This window comes from Pristis pectinata, chromosome 5 (assembly GCF_009764475.1).
Source record: "Pristis pectinata isolate sPriPec2 chromosome 5, sPriPec2.1.pri, whole genome shotgun sequence".
NCBI lineage: Eukaryota > Metazoa > Chordata > Chondrichthyes > Rhinopristiformes > Pristidae > Pristis > Pristis pectinata.
The window spans coordinates 2795305-2810086 of NC_067409.1; the positions used below are offsets into that span (position 1 = coordinate 2795305).

At 47.3% G+C, this 14782-nt stretch overlaps 1 protein-coding gene across 2 annotated transcripts in view; it reads right to left on the minus strand.

The window, feature by feature from the left end:
- The window catches only part of zgc:86598 (STKc_CK2_alpha domain-containing protein), a 64021-nt gene that overhangs the window by 29493 nt on the left and 19746 nt on the right, over positions 1-14782 (minus strand). Inside the window, exons 4-9 of one of the 2 annotated variants that reach the window (XM_052015977.1) lie at positions 10201-10340; positions 9119-9230; positions 6896-6997; positions 4863-4913; positions 2304-2363; positions 1071-1154 (exon numbers count right to left, since the gene is read on the minus strand). In XM_052015977.1, coding sequence (XP_051871937.1) covers positions 1071-1154; positions 2304-2363; positions 4863-4913; positions 6896-6997; positions 9119-9230; positions 10201-10301 — 510 coding nt within the window. In that variant the 5' untranslated portion in view covers positions 10302-10340. The remainder of the gene's footprint in view (positions 1-1070; positions 1155-2303; positions 2364-4862; positions 4914-6895; positions 6998-9118; positions 9231-10200; positions 10341-14782) is intronic. The other variant, XM_052015979.1, reaches the window with a different exon arrangement.

Below are 14782 nucleotides of genomic sequence, written 5' to 3' on the forward strand. Positions count from 1 at the left end.
GCTGTCTGTAAGGAGTTTGTACGTTCTCCTCGTGTCTGCGTGGGTTTCCTCCGGGTGCTCCGGTTTCCTCCCACATTCCAAAGATGTGCAGGTTAGGAGCTGTGGGCATGCTGTGTTGGCGCCAGAAGAGTGGCGACACTTGTGGGCTGCCCCCAACACATTCTCAGTAATGCAAAGAGACGCATTTCATGGTGTGTTTCGATGTACATGTGACTAATAAATAAATATCTTATCTTATAAGCAATCACCAGATAAAACAAGTGCTCACGGCATCTGAACCACTGGACCAATGGGTGGACCACAGCACACGCACACACACTCACACACACATATGCGCGCACACACACACACAAAGGAGACTCACTCAGATCTGCCAGCACTGATTGTATTCTGGGGCAGGAGAGCAGAGTTGGACAGCAGTCAGGTGACACACTGCCACTGCAACTGCCTGGATGTGGCTCCTATCACTGTAGACAGAAGGTCAAGTCCTAAAAACTGGCCTGGATTGCACAGAACAGTGCAGCATAGGGACAGGCCCTTCGGCCCACCATGTCTGTGCTGAACATGATGCCAATTTAAACTGATCCCATCTGCCTGCACATGATCCATATCCCTCCATCCTGTCTGTTCCTGTGTCTGTCTAAATGCCTGTTAAATGCCACTATTGTATCTGCTTCCACCACCTCCCCTGGCAGTTTGTTCCAGGCACCTACACACTCTGTGTAAAAAAAAATTTGCCTCGTAAAACTCCTTTAAACTTTCCCTCTCTCACCTTAAACCTACGTCCTCTAGAATTTGACATTTCCACTCTGGGAAAAAGATTCTGATTATCTACCCTGTCTATGCCTCTTATATACTTCTATCAGGTCTCCCCTCAGCCTCCCACCCTCCACAGAAAACAATCCAAGTTTGTCCAATTTCTCATCACTAATACTCTCCAATCCAGGCAGCATCCTGATAAACCTGTTTTGCACCCTCTCCAAAGCGATCAGAACTGGCCTCAAAGTCACTTTGGGGAATGTCTCAAGTATGTGTACGCGAGGTAGCATCAGCCCACGAGGGTACGGTACCTTTCTGTGCTCATGGTCGATCATCACGTTGTGAGGTTTGACGTCCCTGTGCATGACTCCCATACTGTGACAGTAATCCAGGGCCTGGGGAGGGAACCGCAGACAGTCAGCACCACCCATCACCAGAAATAAAGCTCACCTTTCCCAACACACCATGGGCAAAGTGGGGGAAAGGGAGAGAGGCAGTCACGAATGGCCATGACTGAGGACCCTCCCTACTTCACCTGCCTGCAGGGCTGAACTCAAGGATCAGCCATAATCTTATCAAAAGGCAAGAGCTGGCACGTGGGGCTGAATAGGCTACTCCCATTCCTTACATTCACTGTGTCCTTTGGAGAAGGAAACCTGCTGGTTTCCTCCATCTAGGCCCAAGTGCGACTCCAATCCGACTGTGGCAGGCGATTACCGGCCCTCTGAAGTGGGCCAGAGGGACACGCAGTTCAACCAAACCAGGACAAGCAATGGGCAGAAAATGCCGAGTCCCACAGAGTGGAGTCAGCAAGTAATTCCACACATACAGGGTGAGCAGGCTAGCTAGGGAGCCACACGTTCTTGCCCATTTCACTCTCAGATCAATGCCTGTCTTCACAACCGAAGAGAGAAGCAGTACCAACCACAGAAACAGGCCCATTGGCCCAGTGAGTCCACACTGACCATCAACCTTCCTTACACTAATCCTACCCCAACCCACTTTTCCATCACTTCCAACACCACCCCACTCCCGCCTGTGCAGACACAAGAGACACTATGACAAGGCACAATGGCCAATTAACCTCCCAACTTCCACATTTTTGGGAGGAAACTAGAGCACACAGAGGAAACCCATGTGGTGAAAAGGGGAACACAAGGGGTTCTGCAGATGTTGGAATCTGGAGCAACACACACACACACACACACACACACACACACACACAAACGTGTTCTGATGAAGGGTCTCGGCCCGAAACATGGACTGTTTATTTCCCTCCATAGATGCTGCCTGACCTGCTGAGTTCCTCCAGCACTTTGAGTGTGTTGTGGTGATAAGGGGGATGTGCAAACTCCACGTAGGCAACGCTAAGGGTCAGGATTGGACCCGGGTCTCTGGTGCTGTGAGGAAGCAGCTCTACAACCTGTGCCTCTGTGCCAGCGTTTTCCTGATCTTTACCAGTCGCCAGCTTCATGCTCCATGAAAGCACTAGCATTCCAAGGTCCTAGACCGGAACTCAGCCCCAAGGCAGAGACTCTCCTCACCCTTAGAATCTCGTACACGTAGAATCGAATGTCATAGTCCGAGAGCGTCTGGTACAGTTGCTGTGGAATTGAGAACAGGACACATTACCCTAGAATATCTTCCTTCTCTATACTTTTGTTGAACATCACCACATTAGACAGAGGGAGAAAAAAGCACAATGTCTGGGGTTTCTGGCTGATTCCCTTTGGATAATTGGATGGAAAATTCCCCAAAATGTCTCTTGGAACGGCCAAAGGTCTCCCAGAAGAGTTGGAGATATGGAAATGTAAACTGAGAAGGACAAAGAGTGTCCGTGTCCAAGGTCACTGAGAAGGACAAGGATGATATTCTATGACAACAACTAACAGGAACACCACCATCTCCAAGCCTCCCTCTAAGTCGAACATCATCCTAACTTGGGCATAGATCGCCATTCATTGTCATCCCTGGTAAAATCCTGGAGTTTCCTATTGTAAAGCAACGCAGCAGCTACTGATCAAACAAACTACAGACACTCAGCAGCTTCTCAAATAAAATCAGGGACTTTGGAAGGACAAACACCAAGGCAGAGTACAAAGTTAATGGCAGGATTCTGGGTAGTGTGGAGCAGCAGAGGGATCTCACTTTATGCCCTCTAGTTTTAGACTCCCCTACCCAGGGTAGGGGAGTCTAAAACTAGAGGGCATAAAGTGAGAGGGGAAAAACCCAAGAGACAAGTTTTCACACAGAGGGTGGTAGGAATACGGAACAAGCTGCCAGAGAAAGTGGTAGAGGTGAGTACAATTACGTTTAAGAGACATTTGGACAGGTACATGGGTAGGAAAGGCCTAGAGGGACATAGGACAAATGCAGCCAAGTGGGACTAGTGTAGATAGGCATCACGGTTGGCATGGACGAGTTGGGCCGAAGGGCCCGTTTCTGTGCTGTGTGTTTCTATGAGCCTGTGATAACCCTACTCCTGCCACAGGGAGGATATGGCAGTACTGGAGAGGGTGACGATGTAGCCAGAATACCCGGGTCACTCTCTCTTCTCTCCTCTTCCATCGGGTAGGAGCCTGAGGGTATGTACCACCAGACTTAGGGACAGCTTCTACCCCACTGTGATAAGACTATTGAATGGTTCCCTTATACAATAAGATGGACTCTGACCTCACGATCTACCTTGTTGTGACCTTGCACCTTATTGCACTGCACTTTCTCTGTAGCTGTGACACTTTACTCTGTACTGTTATTGTTTTTACCTATACTACATCAATGCACTCTGTACTAACTCAATGAAACTGCACCATGTAATGAACTGACCTGTATGAACGATATGCAAGACAAGTTTTTCACTGTACCTCAGTACAAGTGACAATAATAAACCAATACCAATAGGAGGGAAGTGTCTGTACTAGGATTTTACTTTTACACTGAAGGGCGATTTAACAGAAGATAAAGTTCTGAGGGACCTTAAAATGATCAGCAGGAAGATCCCACGTCTCTTAGCAAAAAAGGACTGATAACTGGAGGTGACAGATTTAAGGTGATAGGTAAAGGACTGGAAGGAAGCTGCAATAAAACTCATTCACAAGATTAATGGAGTGCCTGGAACTCTCACCCTGAAAAGATTGCAAAGGCAGAAACCCTCATCACGTGTAAATGTGAACTGGATAAGTACCTGAAGTGCACTAACCTACGACTTTACACCCAGCATGTGGGGTTAACCCAAGCAGCTTTCTCAGCCAGCTTGGACTTTGAGAGTCATTGTGCAACCATAGGTGGATATGATTCTACGATAAACATTCAAAGCAGACCAGACCGTGCCGCAAGAGCAGGGCCGTGAGGTTAGTTTTGGATTGATTAACACAGAGAGTAGTGAATCTCTGGAATTCTCTACCCAGAGAGCTGTGAAGGATGTAGTGTTAGAAGCATTTTACGTGGAGGTAGATACATTCTGAAGGACTTGATGGGGGGGGGGGGGGGGGGGCGGGGTGGTGGGAAATCGAAGGCAATGGGGATCTGGCTCAGAAGAGCAGTCGAGGCCTGAGGAAGATTAGCCACAATCATATTGAATGGTAGGGGAGGCTTGAGTGGCCGAGGGGCTCCTTTTTCCTTGTGTTCAGAGAACAAGATGTAGGAGCAGAATTAGACCATTCAGCCCATCAAATCTGCTCTGCCAGTGAATCATGGCTGATTTTTTTTCACCCCCATCCTCCTGCCTTCTCCCTGTAACCCTTAACCCCCTCACCAATCAAGAACCTATCAATCACTGCCTTAAATACACCAGTGACTTGGCCTCCACAGCCCTCTGTGACAACAAATTCTATAGATTCACCACCCTTTGGCTGGAGAAATTCCCCCTCATCTCAGTTCTAAAGGGTCGTCCTTTTATTCTGAGGCTATGCCCTCACATCCTAGACTCTCCTCTCAATCCAGGCGTTTCAGTATCTAGTAGGTACACTGTTGTCAGACAAGAGCTTGCAGTGTTACAGTGGGTGAAGTGGCCTCCGGCCAATCCATAACATTACAGCTTACAGCGCTTTAACTGCACAGCCCTCACCATCCAGCACTCCAATACACGGCATTATCTGACCTACCTTGAAATCTGTGTTGTTTACATGTTCAAAGACCAGTGCAGGGGTCCGAGACTGAGAGTAGCCCATTCCATGACATGGAAAGAAAGAAAAGGAGTTTTTAGTCCTGCATGGAATTAAACAAAGTCTCCTTAGAAATGAAGTTAACATTCATCAACCAACTCCAACAGAACTTTACACGGGCAGTTTGAATCCAAAACCATTTCCCACACTGTTTGGGAGACTGAGTTATTGCCTCCTGAAACAACATTCTTAGACTGAAGATAGTAACTTGGGCAAGATCGAGGAACAACAGAAATGCTTATCTCTATTTCTTTCAAAGTGTGACACTTGATACACTCAATGTACGGAGGGATTTGGGGGTCCAAGTCCATTGCTCACTGAAAGTGGCAACACAATAGAGTGGTAAAGAAGGCGTAAACATTCTTGCCTTCATTACTAGGGGCACAGAGTAGAAGAGTCAGGAAGTCATGATGTGGTTGTACAAAACTTTGGTTAGGCTGCACTTAGAGGAGTATTGCGTGCAGTTCTGGTCACCCCATTACAGGATGTGAAGGCTCTGGAGAGGGTGCAGAGGAGGTTCACCAGGATGCTACCTGGATCAGAGGGTATGAGCAAAAAGGAGAGGTTGGACAAACTTGGATTGTTTTCTCTGGAGCATTGGAGACTGAGGGGAGACCTGATAGTAATTTACAAAATTATAAGAGGGATAGATAGGGTAGACAGCCAGCACCTTTACCTCAGGATAGAAATGTCAAATACTAGAAAGTATAGCTTTAAAGGCAAGTTTAAAGGGGATATGCAGGGCGTGGTTTTTTTTAATACAGAGAGTGGTAGCTGCCTGAAATGGACTGACAGAGGTAGATACGATAGTGTCAGTCAAGAGGCTTTTAAACAGGCACATGAATATGCAGGAATGAAGAGTTATGGATCATGTGCAGGCAGAAGGGATTAGTTTAATTTGACATCGTGTTTGGCACAGACAGCTGAAGAGCTGGTTCCTGTGCCGTTCTGTGTTCGATATTCAATGATATCCTACCTCCACAGCAGAACACTACAGACCACTTCTTGCACTACCATGGACGTCTCCGATTGTGATTTTGTCTTTTTCACACTAAGGTCTTGTTTTTGCAGTCTTGTTTTCCCTCTTGCTTCACTGTACTGTGTGTTATGTACAATTTATGTTCTGTGTGCCTCACCGTACTGGTGTATATGACAATAAACTCGACTCGACTGGAGCTGACCCCCAGATCAGTCAACACAGTGTGGTTAGACGTCCAGTGAGCAATTCCTGCATCCTCCACCAAGTAAATACAGGAGCAGTCAGGAAATTCAGCTTCACCCACATTGAGAGATGAACTGATACAGGGCCCGGGCGTTAACAGGTCAAGGAAGAGGCAATTTGGAGTTTGTCTAGAAGTCCTACAGGTTGGACGATCTTCCTCATCCTAACTTTCCCTTGTGGTGTCCTGCGTTGCAGACACAATTTCCTTCTGCCAAATTCCACCTGGGTCTCCCACAGATCCAACACTCTCGCCCAATGGACACCAACAATCCCGACTGTACAGGATATCTGCAGGCGCCCCAGCCTAACAGAAAGTCATCCACTGTAGAATGGGTGGGCAGCCGTTTAACCAGTGACTATGTGCTGACACAGTGCAGGAGTGTTCAACGGTGCTGTCTCCTGACCCAGCTGAGAGGCCAGAGACTGGGGGAAAGCTCCCTCACTAATGTACAGTACTGACAGACTGGGGGGGAGGAGATCCCTCACTAATGTAGTGTACTGGGAAACTGAGGGAGAACTACCTCACTAACATTCAGTACTGGGAGAAAGGGAGAGCTCTCACTGATAAACAGTACTGAGAGACTGGGGGAGAGCTCCCTCACTTACATACAGTACTGGAAAATGAGGGTAGAGCTCCCTCCGTAACATTCAGTACTAGGAGACCGGAGGCTGGGGAGAGCTCCCTCAGTAACATTCAGTACTGAGAGACTGGAGGCTGGGGAGAGCTCCCTCATTAACATTCAGTACTCACCACTGGGTCCTTGACAATATCCAGCAGGGTTATAATGTTGGGGCCTCCACGGAGATTCTCTAGAATCTTTATCTCCCTCTTTATTTTCTTCTTTTTGACTGGCTGTGGAAACAAAAGAATTCGGTAAAGAAATACATCACAGACTGAGTGCTAGTTGGGAGGGGAACTGGGACAGGATGTACAACTGGACACTGGCTGCTGGGTGTCAATGGTAGCCAAACACAACAAAAAACCGATGCACTTTAGCTGCCTTTCCCTGTTCCCATCATTTGGTGTTGGACTGAATCGGAAAGACGAGGGTGGGATTTACACTGAGGGAGTAGTCCACGCAAGATGTGGAGGCGTTGGAAAGGGTGCAGAGGAGATTTAGAGCTCGGGCTTTACTCTTTGGAGAGGAGGAGGATGAGGGGAGACATGATAGAGGTATACAAAATATTAAGAGGGACAGAGTCAACAGCCAGCGCCTCTTTTCCAGGGCACCAATGCTCAATACAAGAGGGCATGGCTTTAACCTAATGGATGGGAAGTTCAAGGGAGATATCTGAGGGAGGTTTTTTACCCAGAGAGTGGTTGGGGTATGGAATGCGCTGCCTGGGGTGGTGGTGGAGGCAGGTACATTGGTCAAGTTCAAGAGATTGCTAGATAAGCACATGGAGGAATTTAAAATAGAGGGCTATGTGGGAGGAAGGGGTTAGATAGTCTTAGGTGAGGTTTAAAGGTCGGCACAACATTGTGGGCCAAAGGGCTTATATTGTGCTGTACTGTTCTATGATTCTATGAAGCAGCTGGACAGGTAATTGGGTGATGATCCAAGGTAATTCTAGCTATACAATCTCCTGTCTTTCAGATGGGATGTTGGACTTTCCTCTGCCTGCACTGTGAAGTGGACTAGAAGATCCATGACAAGCAATAGAGTGTTGCAGTACTTACAGCTCCTAACTCACAGTTAGGAACCCAGGTTCAATTCTGACCGCTGCTTCTGTCTGCGTGGGCTTTACAAGTTTCCCTGTGACCAACATTATACAAGACACTGGTGAGGCCACGTTTGGAATTTTGTGTTCAATCTTGGTCACCCTGCTAATAGGAAAGATGCCATTAAGCTGGAAAGAGTGCAGGGGAGACTTACGAGGATGTTGCCAGGATTTGAGGGACTGAGTTATGGAGAGAGGTTGAGCAGGCTGGGATTTTATCCACTGGAGCGTAGGAGACTGAGGGGTGATCTACAGAGATGTATAAAATCATGAGGGCCATAGACAGGGTGAATGCACACAGTCTTTCTTCCAGGGTTGGGGAATCAAGAACTAGAGGGCACAGGTTTAAGGTGAGAGGGGAAAGATTTTATAGTAACCTGAGGGTGAACTTCTTCACACAGAGGGTGGTCAGTTATGGAATGAGCCGCCAGAGGAAGTGGTTGAGGAAGGTACATTAACAACATTTAAAAGACATTTGGACAGGTACATGGATAGGAAAGGTTTAGAGGGATTTGGGTCAAACGTGGATAAGTAGGACTAGTTTAAATGAGTATCTTGGTCGGCATGGACTGGTTGGGCCAAAGGGCCTGTTTCCCTGCTGTGTGACTCCCAAGACTTCTTGAGTTTCCCCCAGGTGCTCCAGTTTCCTCCCAGATCCCAAAGATTCACCTTCATAAATCAGGGCATTGAGTACAGGAGTTGAGATGTTATGTTGAAGTTGTACAAGATGTTGGTGAGGTCAAATTCAGAGTATTGTGTGCAGTTCTGGTCACCTACCTACAGGAAACATATCAATAAGCTTGAAAGAGTGTAGAGAAAATTTACACAGATGTTGCCGGGACTTGAGGACCTGAGTTATGTGGAAAGGTTGAATGGGTTAGGACTTTATTCCCTGAAGCGCAGGAGAGTGAGGGGAGATAGGGGAAAAGCCTGCATGCATTCACCCTCAGGTTGGGTGAGACTAAAACCAGAGGACATAGGTTTAGGGTGAAAGGTGAAATATTTAAGGGGAATCTGAGGGGGAACTTCTTCACTCAGAGAGTGGTGCGAGTGTGGAACGAGCTCCCAGCGGAAGTGGTAGGTGAGGGTTCAGTTATAACATTTAAGAGAAGTTTGGATAGATACATGGATGGGAGGGGTTTGGAGGGATATGGTCCGGGTACAGGTAGATGGGACTAGGCAGAAGATCAGGTTGGCATGGACTAGATGGGCCGAAGGGCCTGTTTCTATGCTGTATAACGCTATGACCCACCTTCAGTATTTTGACAACGACTTTCTCATTGTTTGTGATGTTGATGGCTTCAAAAACTTCACTGTACTTTCCACGGCCTAATTTCCGGACTAACTGGAAGTCATCCTGGTTGCTGTGGGGGAAGACAGGCTAACAATGAAGAGCACACAGAACCCCCAATCACAGCGCGTATATCGAGCTACATCAGAATACAGGTGCTCCTCAGGTCTGGACACAGGATTCAGGTGTGGTGGGAGTGGAGAACAGGCACCCACAAAGGGACATCACTGGGGGCCCCCACACAACTTCTGAATCTTCAGAGATTTGGTAAAAGGAATTTCAGCTACCAAAGTTGGAAATATTGATTCTGATGCAGGGTCTCCAACCTGAAACGTTGACACAAGGTGCAGGAGTACGCCAACAAGCCCTTCAAGCCTGCCCTGCTGTTCAATATGCTCTACACTGGCCTCAACTCCTCTTCTGCGCCAGTTCCCCCTAATATCCAACTTCTTGATCTTTCAAATATTTATCCACCTCCACCATAGATGTCTAATGATCTGGTCTCCACCACCCTCGGGGGGCAGAGAATTCCATAGAACTGAGAGAAGAAATGTCTAGGCACCTCAGTTTTAAATGACTGGCCCCCATTTTGCAGCTCCGCCCATTTGTTCCTGACTCTCCCACTAGTGAACACATCTCAACATCTACCTCAGGATCTCAGTCTGTTTCTCTCTCCACCTGTTGAGTGTTTCCAGCATTTTCTGTTTTCATTTCGGATTTCCAGCATTTACTGAAACTATAATCTTTTCCCCTCATAACTCAGCTCCACATCTGGACTCTTCCTAAATACTCGTTGTAGGTACTTTGATAGTGCAAACAATATTTAACCATGACATGAAACTACAAGTGACCTGGAAGTAACAACGGTTGAGGAGAATGAAAATGCAGATTTAAATAGATTCAGCCAGTTCGTTCAGGACCTCCCAGCCCACATCCTCTCCACACATAGACTTTTCTTCCAGTTCTACATTGCTGCCCACATCCATCCTCAGCGTCTGTTTTACCACGAGACTAGAGAGAGAGATGCGTGCACAGAGACTAACCCCCATTCCACGACATGCGATTCATAGTCCCAGTACTCGCGGGGCCTCTGCGTGTTAACATCTGCGTACACCTTGGCTCTGCTCAGCACCGGCCCAGACATGGCTCGTGACGGGAGAGAAACAACCCCTTGCTATGTTTCCTGCAACACAAGGTGAAGAGTCAGAGTTTGGTTACGTGTCTCTACAGAGCAGATACTCAGCTTGGTAGAAGCAACTTTCCAGTAAAGGATGCATGAACAGACTCAAAGACAGAAAGTGGAGTCAAAAATCGAGTTTATTGTCATATGCACATGTGCAATGAAAAACTTACTTGCAGCAGCATCACAGGCACAGAGCATCAGATACACAACGTTCACAAGGAAAACATAAATTAAACACAGATTATACAAAATTATACAAGAAAGAACACAATTAGAACAAAAATAAAACAAAAGTCCATTGTAGTACAAAGTAGTCATGTGTTGCTATACTGAGGTAGTGATTAGGGTTGCTCTGGCTGGTCACATCTTGAGTATAAAATATATTCCTGTTAGCTGCCAGCAAAATATCGCCTTTCTCTGGCACCATCGTTGTTGAAGTCCAAGGTCCAATTAGGAATTAGCAAAGCCTTGTGTGTCCAGCACTGATACAACCACATGGGCACCAAAGAACCAGGTCAGATATAGAGTCATAGAGTCAAACAGCACAGAAACAGACCCTTCGGCCCAACTTGTCCATACCGACCAAGATTCCCATCTAAGCTAGCCCCACTCACCCGAGTTTGGCCCATATCCCTCTAAACCTTTACTATCCATGTACCTGTCCAGGTGCCCTTTAATACAAAATATAACCACATTGTACAGGGTGTTTAGACTAACTGGTCCATGCTGGCATTTACTATATACCCCATATAAATCTCAACCCATTTCAATTACCTCTTCCTGGGGATTCCCCCCTCCTCTCTCCCTCACACCACGAGCCATGCATCAGGGAGTTCTGCGTTCCTATGGAGGGACTGTGGAACAACTCAGGATGGTGTGGGGTGGAGTGTGCCATAAAGGCAATCTCTTACATCCAGTGGAGACACAATAGAGAGCAGATGCTGGAATCTGGAACAAAACTACAGCAGCTCAGCAGGTCAGGCAGCATCTATGAAGGGAAAGGAATGGTTGACCTTTTGTGTGGAGATCTTGCATCAGGACCAAGACCGTAGAGGGAGGACAGCCAATATATACCCCCTCTAGCACCCGGTCACACAGTGTTGCCTCCCTCCCCCATCTGCCATCAACCCTCTCTTATCTGGTTCCATTTATCACCTTCCTTACTCATCAGAGTCCAGCATTAGCACCTCGTCTGCCTCTACTTATCACCCTTCAGCCTCTCTCACTACCTCCACCCTCCTCTGGCTCCTTCTGCCTTGTCTTGTTTCCACCTATCCCCCCCCATCTCCATCTCCACACTTGCCCCTCCCTCACCTGGCTCTTTCTGCCCAGCAGCCCTCACTCCCCCTAGGTCCACCTATTACCTACCAGCCCCTGCTTCCCTCTCCCTCTTGATACTGGCTTTCCTCTCTCTATGCTCTCAGTCCTGATGCAGGACCCCAAATGTCAACTATTCCTCTGCCTCCACAGATGCTGCCTGACCCGCTGGGCTCCCCCAGCGTTTTGGTTTTTGCTCTTACATCCAGTGTTGGATCCAGCCAGGGAATGGAGGTGCAGCCCAGTTGGAGCAGACACTGACTTTGTTTGAATTTTCACACAATTAACCCAACAGAGAGGTTGTGGCACTCCCAGGTCCACATACACGATGGAAGACTATGACTGGAACAAATACAATTCAGTACAGGTACATCCCCTTGTTTTTACCCCTCCTGTGTCCTGCATCGGGGGCAGACACTGTCGGAATTGCCACTCTTAAAACTTTATTACATAACCCTCCTCCCGCTGTGAACTATGATGCAAAGTGGTTAAAGGTTCATCATCAGGGTGTGTTCCCCAACCAGCCAAACCCAAAATCTGCAGAACATAATGTTCCCGTGGCCACAACAACTAGAATTCAATGCCGCAGCTGCCAAGAACGAACACACCCTTTAAATATAAAGGGTCAACCCATTGGGCAGGAATTACATCAAGAAGAGTTTCCCAGCGGCATGAAAATGAATTCTGTCTGTTGCATGGATTTGAGAACTTTACTTATGGGGAGAGATTGGATAGGCTGGGCTTGTTTTCCCTGGGACAATAAAAGTATGAGAGGCTGAGATAGGATTGATATTCAAAATCCATCACGCAAACCAGCCTCCCCTCCATCGACTCCATCTACACTTCCCGCTGCCTCAGGAAAACAGCCCACATGATCAAGGACCCCTCCCACCCTGGTTATTCTCTCGTCTCCTCCCTCCCCCGTTGGTCAGAAGATACAAAAGCCTGATCTCCCAATCTGCAAGGTCTGCAGATTCATAGATGACCCTTCTCATCCCTCTCACGACCTATTTGTCCCTCTGCTGTCTGGCAAGCAGTACCGGAGCATCCGGGCCAGAACTACCAGACTGTACAACAGTTTTTCTCCCAGGCTGTCAGGCTCCTGAATACCCTGGAGGCAGTCTCAAACAAATGCCGCATCAAAAGCCCTGGTTTGCACAATGGCGTATAAGAACTTTGGCTGCTGCTGAACATGTTTATACATTTAGTGCAACACACTGAGTTCTGTATTTTCTTCGTCCAACTCGGTTTTGCACTCACCCTGCACTAATTTTGTATTCTATATATACCGTTTTTTGCACTATTTGTACTTGCACAATTTTTTTGTCTGCTTTTATTGTACGTCCTCTGTTCTATGTACGTCCTCTGTTGTGAGAGTCCGGGGAAACGACATTTCGTTCCTCCATGTGTTTTTACAGCATATGGGTCAATGACAATAAAGTATAACTTGAACCTCATTGTGGCCCTTGCACCTTATTGTCTGCCTGCACTGCACTTTCTCTGTAACTGTAACACTATATCCTGCATTCTGTTTTTCCATTATACTGCCACGCCTACGAACATTTACTCAGCACAGTCCACACTCCATACACGCTGCCCTCAGTGAACAATGCGTGCTGGGCTAAAACACGCCGTCCCTCAGCAGAACCAGAGCCCATGACGGCTGATTTCAGCTATTTCCTGTGTTCCAACATCTCGACCCAACAACAGTTTATTGACCTTACTCCAGAAATCTTGGACCGACACACTCCCAGCATCAAAAGCCTTGCGTGGGAAGAGGTCCAGACGTCGTCCACACAATAAGCTCTGTTCGAGCTATCAGACACGAGTTTGCAAACAGTTTTCCAACAATTGTAGCCACTGATAAAAAAAAGTCAGCAAACGACAAAATCTGACTGGAATTGTGGCAAAGGACCTTTCCAATTGTTTTTACTTAGAGCAGCAATGAAGTAAATAAAAGTTTCAGAAGTAACATCACCCACTGCATTCTTCATGGACTGCCCACAGACCCAGAGTAGATAGGATCACTCAGAACGCTGTGATACACAACTGCTCACAGGTGCAGAAGCTTGGTGCTATCATTGAGACCTTCCATCTGAAGACAGCGGCAAATGGCTGCACATGGGGGGGGGGGGGGGTGCAAGGGGAGAGGTGGGCACTATTTAAAAAGGCTGACACTCAATGTTCATCCCATTGCCCATCTCCAACACAAGTAGATAGGGTGGTAAAGAAGGCATATGCAATATTTGCCTACATTGGAGAATAAAAGTATTAACTACTTGATATTGGTATTGGTTTATTATTGTCACTTGTACCGAGGTACAGTGAAAAACTTGTCTTGCAAACCGATCGTACAGGTCAATTCATTACACAGTGCAGTTACATTCAGTTAGTACAAAGTGCATTGATGTAGTACAGGTAAAAACAATAACAGTACAGAGTAAAGTGTCACAGCTACAGAGAAAGTGCAGTGCAATAAGGTGCAAGGTCACAACAAGGTAGATCATGAGGTCAGAGTCCATCTCATCGTATAAGGGAACCGTTCAATAGTCATCACAGTGGGGTAGAAGCTGTCCTCAAGTCTGGTGGTACATGCCCTCAGGCTCCTGTATCTTCTACCTGATGGAAGAGGAGAGAAGAGAGAATGACCCGGGTGGGTGGGGTCTTTGATTATGCTGGCTGCTTCACCAAGACAATGAGAGGTAAAGACAGAGTCCAAGGAGGGGAGGCTGGTTTCCGTGATGCGCTGGGCTGTGTCCACAACTCTCTGCAGTTTCTTGCAGTCCTGGGCAGTGCAGTTGCCGTACCAAGCTGTGATACATCTAGATAGGATGTTTTCTATGGTGCATCAATAAAAGTTGGTGAGAGTCAAAGGGGACAAACCAAATTTCTTTAGCCTCCTGAGGAAGTAGAGGCGCTGGTGAGCTTTCTTGGCCATGGCATCTACGTGATTTGACCAGGACAGGCCGTTGGTGATGTTCACTCCTAGGTTGGCATTTTCAGGGAGCTACGGACTTGCAAGCTCCAGGGTCCCACACTTGATCCTCTGGCTCTGTCTGTGTGGTGTTTGCACGTTCACCCTGTGGTTGCGTGGGTTTCCATCGGGTGTTCCAGTTTCCTCGTAC